This window comes from Lutra lutra, chromosome 14, assembly GCF_902655055.1.
Source record: "Lutra lutra chromosome 14, mLutLut1.2, whole genome shotgun sequence".
NCBI classification, from domain to species: domain Eukaryota; kingdom Metazoa; phylum Chordata; class Mammalia; order Carnivora; family Mustelidae; genus Lutra; species Lutra lutra.
Window position 1 is genome coordinate 83,756,249 of NC_062291.1, and position 12,094 is coordinate 83,768,342.

At 46.9% G+C, this 12,094-nt stretch overlaps 1 protein-coding gene across 5 annotated transcripts in view; it reads left to right on the top strand.

The window, feature by feature from the left end:
- Positions 1-12,094, top strand: part of DOCK1 (dedicator of cytokinesis 1) — a 509,676-nt gene that overhangs the window by 112,689 nt on the left and 384,893 nt on the right. For all 5 annotated transcript variants that reach the window (XM_047703535.1, XM_047703534.1, XM_047703533.1 and 2 more), the window contains exons 19-21: positions 3,112-3,209; positions 7,702-7,791; positions 8,095-8,195. In XM_047703535.1, the coding sequence (XP_047559491.1) occupies positions 3,112-3,209; positions 7,702-7,791; positions 8,095-8,195 (289 nt within the window). The remainder of the gene's footprint in view (positions 1-3,111; positions 3,210-7,701; positions 7,792-8,094; positions 8,196-12,094) is intronic.

A 12,094-nucleotide genomic window follows, 5' to 3' on the forward strand; every position in this document is an offset into this window, starting at 1 on the left:
ACACGCCAGACGCATGCGAGCTGCCGTGTTATGTGGTTTTCACTACGTAGGAAGTCACCCATCTTATGCTTGGGTCACTGCTCCAGAAGTATGTTTGGAAGTTGTTATTTGGAACTTGAACATGTCTTCCCCACCAAAACAGTGTTCCAAAGAGCAGTTAGGTTGGGAGGCCCACACACAGAATCCTTCTTAATCTATGTATTGCTGGAGAAGGTGAACCAGAAATCTCCCAAGGTATTAAGAAGCAGAAATCTCTCAGGGGTGTGAGGCCAACCCCTCCTCATACCTCCCAGCTCCCTGGCTGTCATCAGTCACAGGGTAATTCCCTCCCTGGAACTGAGGGAGCGGGGTCCCTGCTCTCCACAGTGGCTGTTGCTGGGCAACAAGGAAATTCCAGGGTGATGCTGTTCACACAGAGTCAAGGGGACATCTTTTGGCTTTCACTGCACACCTGCCCATGATTCTCCTTTTTGGGATGGTGGTGTGGCAGGTGGTGTTGCAAGACGGAGCTGCCCCACTTGGCATCTGAGCAGCGAGTCTCAGATTCTCATTCTGGGAGTCATTTTTCTGCGTCTGTGATTTGTTCTTGCGAAGTTCCGTTACTTAGGGAAAAGCAGTGGCTGAATTATTCATCGAGGTTTGTATTAAACATCTCTGTTCTCAGCATTACTGGATGCTATGGGGGATAAAAGGAGAAGTATAGGATGTGATTCCTCTCTTCAATTAGCTTCCTATGTAATTAGAGAGAAGTCACAAAACACAGAATGACCATGGGCCAAACCACAGTGGCTCCCTGGAATGAGGGCTGGGTTGGGGAGCGCTGGTCTGACCAGGTAGCTGGAGGGTTGGTCGAGTTCTGTTTTCTTAAAACACTGCCCCTCCTCAGAGGCCCTCTCCCACTGTTCATTTGCCAGCTTTTCATTTTCTCAGATTTGCCATACAGAGGTCAGCCTCAGCCTCCCTCATAACCTAAAGTGCCACTAACTGCATGAATGGAATCCAGATTATTAGCTAGTTGCCATTAAAAACCAGATAAATAAACAACTCTTATGGGCTGCAAATCTGCCTTGACCTTGGGGCCAAGAGCAGGTCTAGGCAGGATGTGGCCTTTGTCATTACTTTCCTTTAGGAAGGAAGAAAACAGGTGAATTTTCATTTAGAAATGAAAACATCTTAACTTTCACCATGAATGGTTAAAATTTTCACTTCCTGATCATCTTGTTGATGGATGGCTGCTGTGGTCCGTCTTCTTGCTGTCCATCTTGCCTAGCACTTTCATCAGGCCACACCATTTAGTTCTGGTACCAGCCCTGAATTTGGCAACACCGTAGTCATTGTGCAGATAGGTAAGCTGAGGTGGGGTTCCTTGTCCAGGGTCCTCTGATGGTGGAGTGGCCCAGCGGGTGTTTGAGTCTCTTACACGGTGGTGCAGCTCCTGTCCTCTCTGTTTCCACGAGTCCCCTTGCCAGATGCACTTTGGGGTAAGGACAAAGAAATGAGAACAAATGTTTGGGTGCTCATCACATGAATAATGCCTTTTGCATGGTTTCATCCTTACTAGGTGTGTCGTGGTCCCTGAAATGCTACCTATTGTCAAAATGGTATTTTTCTTTCCAGTATTAATTAGGGTTTTTTGGGACGCCTGGGTGGCTCAGTGGGTTAAGCTGCTGCCTTCGGCTCAGGTCATGATCCCAGGGTCCTGGGATCGAGTCCCGCATCGGGCTCCTTGCTCAGCAGGGAGCCTGCCTCTCTCTCCGCCTCTGCCTGCCTCTCTGCCTGCTTGTGTGCTTTCTCTCTCTTTCTGACAAATAAATAAATAAAAATTTAAAAAAAAAATAATTAGGGTTTTTTTTTTTTTTTAATGGAGGTACTTTGTGCAGCTGAAGTTTGTGCCCAATGAGCATAAACGGTAAATTGGATACACTTTGCTAATTGTGTTTTTTTCACATAATGGGATATGAGTATAACTTCCAGGGAAGATTGTGTAGGCCCATGTTCTTTCCTAGTGATGCTGTGTGTTCTGTCTTCATGCCTTCAAGAACATCTTGCTGCCTTAAACGAAGTCATTTCTGGACATTGTCTTCCACATTTAGCCTGTAAAAATCCATCCATTCAGCCTATGGTTTTTCTGTTAGAAAACAAACAGAACACACAGTCAGCCCTTAGAAGCGAGCAGCCTTGGAAGGCCAGGCCGAGGGCAGCACTTGCCCTGCGGTTCAGGCTCCCTGTGACCTTGCTGTCTCTGTACCTGAAGGTACATTTCTTGTTTTATGTTATCTAATTAAAAAAAACAAAAACAAAACCTTGTTCTCAAGCGGGAAAAATCCATTTGGTGGAAGATTTCAGGGCCGTGCTTTGTGGGTGAACAGCCTTCTTCCAGACCCTCTGCTGGGCTGAGTCTACCTCCTTGCAGATTGGAGAGGCAAGCCCTTTTTCTTTAAGCTCCTGAATGCATTTTAAAAATGATTTATCTGGGGTGTCTGGGTGGCTCAGTCATTGGGTGTCTGCCTTTGGCTCGGGTCATGATCCTTGGTTTCTGGGATCGAGCCCTGCATTGGGCTGTCTGCTCGGTGGGAAGCCTGCTTTCTTCCTCTCCCACTCCCCTTGCTTGTGTTCCTTCTCTCACTGTGTCTCTGTCAAATAAATAAATAAAACCTTAAAAAAATGATTTATCTATTTATTTGAGAGAGAGAGAGATACGAGACTTATGAGTGTGGGGAGGGGCAGAGGGAGGGAGAGAGAGAGAGAAAATCTCAAGCAGACTCCCCACTGAGCATGGAGCCTGCTGTGGGGCTTGATCCCAGGACCTTGAGATCATGACGGGAGCCAAAATCAACAGTTGGCCACCCAACCGCCTGAGTACGAGGTGCCCCCTCAAGTGCCTTGTTAAGTTTCAGTGTGGAAATCATTTCACAGGAAATGTCGTTGGAAATAATGAATTCAGCCATACTAGGTGTCAGGTATGTTCTAGAAAGAAATGAAGTATGGAGCAGACAAATGTTTCCAGATAGGGTGGATTTTTCTTTTTCAACATTCTTTCGCACTCTCGCCTGCTCCGTGATGAAGGGAGACAAAGCTGCTGAGGAGCTGATCTTGGTTCTGTGCTTTTAGTGGACCTGCTGGGGCTCTTGAAGTGGCGTTCCAACACCAGCCTGCTGCAGCAGAACTTGAGACAGCTGATGAAGGTGGACGGCGGCGAGGTGGTGAAGGTAACACACGGGGCGGGGGGGCTTGCTCCGTTTCTCTTCCCTGTGGGAGCAGACCTAGGCACTGCCTCCATGGTGGCGTGGGCTCCTGGCTATAATCTCTCGATCGGATGTGAACATGGACCTAGAAGTGGACAGGCTCCGGCTTGGATTCCGGTTGGGAGGGCCGTCTGGCTTTCCGGTGATGGGCTCTGGGGTCAACCCGGTCTTGGGTTCTGGCCCTTCTTCTAGTGGGTCCTCCCTGTGGGACGGACAAAGGTGAAATAATCTCTTCCAGGCTTTTTTCCTCTTGCTATGTAAAGGAGACCGTGGTAGCGCCTTCTCAAAGGGTTGTTCGGAGGTTCATGAAACCTGTAGCCTGGATCTGGCACATGGGGGCCCTAGCATTCAGCCCTATAATTATCATCTTATCAGCATTATTACCATCCGCATTATTATTAGTCCTGGCTCATGAGTCACCTAGAACTTCTGTGATTGACCTGGAGAGATGGGTGGTGTGGCATGAGGATCACAGCCCTGGGAGTCCTCTCTTGGCCGTTTTTGTCCCCCTTGTGATCTTGGACTCATTTCTTAGCCTTACACAGAGCAGGCTCTGGAAGAGTGTCAGGTCAGACTGGGGTGACCCGAGATCCCTTGGAGAGCCCCGGTTCTGTAATTCTTCTTTAGGGAACCGCTGCTTCTGGTACTAGGCTGTTCTTGTTCTTGCCTCTCATTGGCTCGGATGACGTCTCCTTTTTTTTTTTTCAAGATTTATTTATTTATTTTAGAGAGAGAGAGAAAGAGAGCGAGAGAGCATGAGTGGGATGGGCAGAAAGAGAGGGACAAAAAAAATCTCAAGCAGAGTCTGTTCTGAGCGTGGAGCCTGACATGTGTCTTGATCCTCTGATCCTGAGATCATGACCTGAGCTGAAACCAAGAGTCAGACACTCATCCAACTGTACCACCTAGACGTGCGGACTTTTCCTTTTATATTAGGAAACCCATTTCCAGTTTCAGGAGGCCCCATTTGGCCTGCAGAACGATAAGCCGGTCCACACTTGCGGTTTTCTGTTAACGAGGTGTCTATAGCCAGGTCTTTCCGTCCCTGGCTCAGTCCTTCGCCCTCCACGAGAGATGATTGCAGGAGACTGCCTTATCTCTGTAAAAATTAATTACTTAAAATGGCCTTAATTAAGCAGCAATGTGGTTAAATTCAGTATAAATTAATTTGGTTGCACCACTTTCTGAGATTCATTGTATAACTATTCAAACATCTCCTTGCTAGTCTTCTAATTTTAATCATCTTTTTAGGTTCTTGTCTGCTACCTCTGGCTTGGACAATGTTAATTGCATTTTAAACTTCCTGGGTTCTGTAACTTCCCTGATTCAGATGGAAACTGGGTGAATAAGTTAATGTAACTTTAGCAGATACACGGTTAATGAGACTTTGTCCTTTCTCATTTTTAAATCCCTGTATCACATCAGGAATTAGCTGTATTTCTGTTGGCCTATTGTTACACGTAAGGAGAAGATCTAGAACCATCTTGTCTTACTGTTGTCCTGCACTCCCCTTACCTAATCTATTATCAAACCCTGTTGTTCAGCCCTGGAGATGGTTTTCGCCACCCCCTCCCTCCCGTGTGCACTGGTACCACCAGGTCTGGATGACCTGTCCGTCCATTGCTGGGGCATCCTTTATATCCTGTTGGCCCAGAGAGGTGAGAGGACCTGTCTAAGGCCACATGGATGTTAATGGGAGGCAGGGCTGGAGGGCTTCCCAGCGTGCATGGGGTTCCTTTTCTTCTGAGGACATCACAGACTGAGCTTCTTATGCTCCTCCAAGCCCCCCGCAACCCTTACGTCCATTTATAACTGGTAGGAGAGAGATGACTTGATGTGTTAAGAACAGTATTGGCTTATTTAGTAAAAGATACAGGTGCCCATCTTGGTGGAAAATGAAAATGGTGATTATTTTGGGCCTCCAGTGGCTAGCCCTCGAGAGAGGGCAGGTGTCAAAAGGAGTGTGTTCATGGCTCTGTGTGCGGGCCCTTCTTGGGGATCCTGGCATCCCTGTGCGTCCGTGGTTGCACAGCCTGGTGCAGGCGGCTCCTGCTCTCTTTGGCCATGTTTCTGGGCTACTGATTATGTCATTTGTCTGGCTGGCGGGGTAGTCAACTGCAGGGACTCTGTGTGTGAACCAAGACGAGCCAGAGCTTGGCACCTGTGAGCCCGTTGGCGGTAACACAGGGCAGTTAGCAGATGGTGTAAAGGTTCAACCTTTGCAAAGGTTTTACAAACTGAAGATGCTAGGAGATAATACAAAAGTCATGAGGTGGTGTGGGCCCCAATAACTGTGGGCTGGAGGATGTCAGGGTGAATTTCATTCTCCTGGTGCTTGTATGTGGCACTTTCTGGTATAAAATAGGTGGTGGGTGGGTAGCAGAGTAGAATGAGGGTTTGGGGCATCTGGCTAGCTGGTCAGAAAAGCATGTGGCTCTCGATCTTGGGGTTGTGAGTTCAAGCCCTATGCTGGGGGTAGAGATGGTTTAAATTAAAACTGAAAAAGAAAAAGAACATAATGAGGTTTTTATGCTCTGGCGGGTCTCAGATCTCTAACTGGGTTTGGGAGTACGTTCCTCTTCCTGAGGGAGATCTTGGCATTGGGTTTGGAGTTACACAAAGTTTCACAGCCTGAGGTGGAACTGTGGGACAAGCGCTGGTTTTGGGAGCAGGTCCTGGTGATTTGGTTCCTCAGTCTGAGTGCTCTAACCATTGGAGCCCCACTGTGGGGACCTGAGGGCCCCTGTGGTTCTGTGTTGTGTGCATGGGCTGAGCCTTCCAGGAAGAACCTGGACTGGACATCCCATTCATCCATCCCTTTGACACCGTTGCTGTGGGACCCTCTAGCCTATCCTTTTGTTTTGCGTCACAGCTTCATGGAGATAGAATTCACACACCACAAAGTGCACTTAATTTCCGTGGTGGCGGTATGCTCAGGAGTTGGTGCCACCGTCTCCACTGTCTGTTTCCAGAACATTTCCATCACAAGAGAAAGCAACCCTGTAACCTGTGGGCAGTGACTCCCTCCTGTTCCTGCCATTGTGTCTGCTTTCTGTCTCTTTGGATTTGGCTCCTCAGATGACTTTTTATTATTTTATATAAATTGAGAATTATACAATCTGTGGCCTTTTGTGATTGGCTTCTTTCAGTTAGTATATTTCAGAGTGTAACATGCCACGTGTTAGAACGTCATCCCTTTCTGTGGCTGCGTAACAAATATTCCGATGTATGGATTCGTTCTCCCGTTTATCAGCTGGTGGGCATTTGGGTGTTTGTCACATTTTGACATTTATGAGTCAAGCTGCCGTGAATATTTGTGTACAGGTTTTTGTGTGAAGTCTGTTTTCTGTTCATTTGGATACATGCCTATGAATGATTGCTCGTGCGGCAAACGTACATTTAACCCTTTGAGGATCTGTCACCCTGTGTTCGAAACCATCGTACTATTTTACATTTCCACCAGTGATGGGCAAGGGCTCCAGTTCCTCCGCATCCGTGGACTACATTACACTGCATCAGTATAGTACACTGACTGTACTGCTCAAGTCCTGATGATTGCTTTTTCAGTGGGTGTGAAGTCACATCTCACCGTGGTTTGGGTTTGCATGTCCCTGATGACTCATGGTGACATATCTATACTTTATTCTCTTTTATGTCCAGTATTCCATCATGTGGCCTTTTGCCTATTCTTGAACTCCCCCACTAATGGGGAACTCATTACCTCCAAGATAGTCTTTCGTGGTCTGTCTTACACTTCTTCCAGGAAAAGATGGAGATAGGATCGGAAGCCAATTTCTAGTGTGATATAACATTGGTGTCTCCTGATTTTATCTCATTCTTTAATTAATTCATGATGGTTTGTCGTTTGGGGCTCTAATATTTGTTTGGTGAATTACAGTAGGGCTATAAAAGGAATTGGTAAATTCCTCTTGAATAAAACATGCTTCCTAGTGTTCTGCCGGGTGCCCCAGTTTCAGAGTCCCTTGTCTCTTCCGTCTGTGGGAATCTGGGTCTGTGGAAGGTCCTTCATTATACTCGGCTGGATGTTTGTCCCTCTGCTGCTTCTGCCCACTCCTTAGCTCAGGTCCTACACTCAAGAGTTTGGGATGAGGCAGAGCCAGTCCTCCGAGAGCTTCTGTTGAGCTTTTTGTCCCCACACTGGTGAAGACCTGGAAAAGGGTTGGGAAAGTCTTACCGGGAGGGGACCATAGGGCGTTTCCCTGTTACCCATCCTCCTCTGCTTGGCGCAGGGTGCCATGCCTTTGTTCTGAGTTCATTCATCTCAGTTTTTGTCTTGTGCATTGCATGGCTGGGAAGAGCCCCTGAAGTGTGTGGCTTCATTGGTGACATTTGGGAAAGGTGGGTGTTTGGAGTATGGCCGAAGAGGATAATTATTCTAGGTTGGGGGAATGCGAGGTGAGTTTACTCTGTCTGCTGACATTTTGTGTGTTTCTAGTTCCTCCAGGACACCTTGGACGCCCTCTTCAACATCATGATGGAGAACTCTGAGAGCGAGACGTTTGACACGCTAGTGTTTGATGCTCTGGTAAGAGGCTTCTGCATTTCATCTGCTCAGGTGTGGAGGAGCTTTTCATGCTCCAGCCTGTGAGGCTGGGGGAGGGGATCCCTCCCGGTCACCTTGGAAGTGTTTTCTGTTGTAAATCCAGTCAAAGCAGTTGGGTTGTGAGGTGGTCGCTTTCAGCAGGACAGTGTAGTTCAGCCAAGGTCGTTTCTGAGGTAGAAAGAGGGACCATCCAAAAACTTTTTAGTTCACAGACGCCCAGCAGTGCCGCTGATTCACATGCGGCCTGCGTTATTTTACTAATGAATGTATTGATTCACCCAACAGGTATTTATCATTGGACTAATTGCTGACAGAAAATTTCAGCATTTTAATCCTGTTCTGGAAACCTACATCAAGAAACACTTCAGCGCAACGCTGGCCTACACGTAAGATCGTTTTTGTTGTTTCAAAACTAATGCTTTGTTTTGTGAGTTTGTTACTAAGTGCCATTTTCATGTACTTTTGTCTGTGGTTGTGTATGTGCCCCCTGCCCCCAACTCTGAATTTACTGGGATAATTTTTATTGTTGTTCCCCTCGTAACAGACCTAGAAATCTTGTTGAAAGAAGATACATGAGAAATCTTACCATTTTGGAATCAATTCTTGTTCTCCTCTCTACCTTCCATTTGTCTTTGAAATTTTCAGTTTATGCTCGATGAGACTGATCTGTGCCTCACGGGAGCCTTCCAACCAGCTTTTGGCAAATGAATAAATGGATGTGTTCCTGCTTTGAGATTATTGGTTGTTTAGTGTGAATAAAATTCAGTTTTTTACCTCTTTGTGTATCTTTTTGTTCTTTAAAAAATTTTTTTTAAAAAGATTTTATTTATTTATTTGACAAAGAGAGAGATCACAAGCAGGCAGAGCAGCAGGCAGAGAGAGAAGGGGAAAGCAGGCTTCCCCGTTGCGCAGAGAGCCCGATGCGGGGCTCGATCCCAGGACCGTGAGATCATGACCCAAGCTGAGGGCAGAGGCCCAACCCGCTGAGCCACCCAGGCGCCCCTCTTTTTAAAAATTTTTTGTTTTTGTTTTTTTTTTAAGATTTTATTTATTTATTTGACAGAGAGAGACATAGTGAGAGAGGGGAAGAAAGAGAGAGAGAAACAGGCTTCCCGCCGAGCAGGAAGCCTGATTCAGGGCTCCATCCCAGGACCTTGGGATCATGACCTGAGCCAAAGGCAGATGCTTAATGACTGAGCCACTGAGGCGCCCCCTATTTTTTTGCTCTTTAAAGAGGGCCTTCCTTTTTATTCTAGATGCTTCAGCTGTAACTAACTTCTATTCTGACTGCCCACCCAGCTGCTCTGAACCTGCCCCCACAACCCCATACCTGTCTGCTGGGCATCTCTCCGCAGCCCGAGCAAATGCGGTACGTCCAGGCCTATGAGGCGGCTCGCCTGGTGTAGACCAGCACTGTCTGGGAACCCAGCTTCACCTGTAACTCTGTTGCTTACAAGTTTAAATTTCTGAACCTCTCTGGCCCTCAGCCTTCTCCTCAGTAAAACGGGCACGATCTTACAGTTTCTTGAGACTTTTAATGAGTTATTACACGTTAAGTATTTGGAGTAATCCTTGGCACTTAGAAAGCTCGAAGCCATTGTTATGTTTCATTATTATTAGAATGATTAGGATGAGTTCCTCTGCCTCTCTCATGGTGGGATTTATTGGCATTTATTCCAACTTTGAATTGTGTGTATGTTGCAATGAAAAAAAGAAGTAAATAATTTCTTTAAGAACATCCCTCCCCTGAGAATCACTAGAAGTGGTTCTATCTTTAGTGCCAGTGGCTTGAGTCAAAGCTTGCGTGTGCCTTCACCGTATTTAAGTCAGAATCTGTTTCCTTGCACGTACGCAGCCATGAACTCAAGGTCAGAGGTCTGATGCTCGCTATCTGTGGGTCATTGGTCATCCCGTCCTGGGCTTTTTTCATGTCTGCCTTGAGTGGCTGAGTGGGCCACGTCTGCAGCACACAGAACAAGCTGCCACTGGTCCTTTGTGCTTGCTAATAAGTGTTTATTTCAAGCAATTTGTTCTCTTTGTGGAGATGTCTAGAGTGACCATACTTTGGCCAGTTCCTTTCAGACCTTGGGAGGGCAGACCAGGTGGCTCCATCTTGCTGTGGTGGCCAAGCAGGGACTCCCGGAGTGACCTGTAAGCGGTTCCTCATGGGCCGTGATCTCCCTCTGAGTCACTTTCACATATCTGTGGCTTCATTGAAATGTGGCCACATGGGTCTTCTCAGATTAGCTTCCGTATTAGAGTTTCAGAGAGTCCGCACAGTGACCAAGCCTGCCATGCTGCCTTCCAGACCTTCTGTTGGCACCGCTTTCTCTGTGCCATTGTCATGGGTGGCGAAGTGACTATCAGGGAGTCTCCGGCAAGTTACTGAATGGAAGAAACAGAGTCCCGCTCTGTCTTTAAGGCAGGATGGCACCGAGCCGAGACTCGGTATCATCCCATTCAGCCCCTGTGATCTGCAGAAAAGGAGGTTCATTTTGGAAAATATCTTTATCATGTTTTGATAAAGTAGCAGCTCCAAGTGGCTCCTTGGCAGTGTGAATCTGAGTTTTTAAGCTTCGAAATACCAAGGAGATAACTCTGATTCACACAGCTCTAACCGGATCGTGGAAGGTTGTCTCTGCGTTAAAGGAGTGCTCGTGGTGGTCGCTGGGCGGGGGGACGCCCTGGTAGTAAGGATCATCACAGAGGGTCTCCCCGCCGCTGCCCCTCTAGAAGCCTCGGCAGGCACAGATGTAGGTTGGACTCTCTCTGAGATAGTTACTTATGTCTTTCCTTGAGTGATGTTGAGATCTTCTGACTTTCTCCAAAAAGGATTCTAAGAGAAGAACTGAAAGGTGCCTGGGCTGTAGCCCTTACCTGCCAGTGCTCCGGGGACCTCCCTGCACGGGTGGTCTGGGTGCTGGAGCCCCAGAAGGCGCTGGTCCTGGCGAGAAGGGAGGGAGGCATCTGCTTCGGGGACTGTTCTTCCAGAAAACCAGCAGGGACAGGCTCCTTTTTGTCCACAGAACTACTTTTCCTAGAGGTGGTACAAGTCTTGCCTCCTCCTACCTGATGCCCCATTCGGTCTGCCCCTTTCAGCTAGTGCCAGGGACAGTGTATCTATCTGTCATCTATCTATTTATTTATTTTTGATTAATCTGTTGGGAAAATTCCAAAGACGTGTTCTATGGAGTTTATGTTTCTTGGACCATCCATGTGTTGAATAAGAAAAGGTGTCTGGTCAAGAAGCTTGAGAAAGGAAGTTAAATCAGGTGAAACAGGTTTTACGGCAGGAGTTTAGGTGTTCTCCTGTGCCTTGAGAACCACCAGAAGACATGTGTGATGAGCTCCCTGTCCCGGCATGGGACCCTAGGGAATCTGTGTGGAGAGGGCCTCTTTGGCCCTGCTTCTTCCCCACACCTTGCAGGGGGCTGCTCCTCTCAGAGTCAGGCTTCTTTGCTGGGGTTCTGCAACCTGATGAGTGTTACAAATGAATTTACATGCACTTGGTCACCTGGAAAGCTCTTTGTTGTGATTTATCCAGACAGGGGTTATGTTCCGGACTGTTCAGAGGTCCTCCTCCATGCAGGTTACAGCAGCTCCTGTGGGCATCTTGTAACAGTCTCCACTCACACTCTGTTACGGACGGGGTCACAGCCTAGCTGGAGGTGCTGGCAGTGCCCTAGCAGGGTATTTTTACGAGTATAATGAATATTTAAAAAGCCACAGTGAGTTCTTGTTGATGACATGAACAGTTGGGGGTCAGAGAAGTTTGGTTAATGGGCTAATCTTGTTGGTGGTTGTCCTGTAGGCTGCACATATATGGCTAATTTTTGGAGAATTAGAGTGCAGACCGATCAGTGGTTAAACCCCGAAACTCCACTGAAGTTAATTTAGCTGTTCTTTTATGATGTAGAAGCACAGCTTGGGGGTCAGCCTCATGAACAGTGAACAACGATTATTAGTTTATGGGCCAGTAATAGTAGAAAATATAGACGTTTGGGCAGAATTAAAAATTGATTATCATCACTGCTGCCTCTATCTTTGGGAAAAAAATGCACGCTCGATGTTGAAAAAAGCATTGCAAAAATATATATGGCGATGGAGAAAATGTCTTCAGGTTTATTTAGTGTTGGGAAAGGTAGTTTAGCTCCTCAACCCTGGGCTTCTTGACTTGTAAATTAGGGATGATATGCCCGTTCTTATGCCCAATTATTATTATTATACTCCAAAATAGTACTTGTCTTATTATGTTATTGTGACAGTTAAATTATGTAACACATCT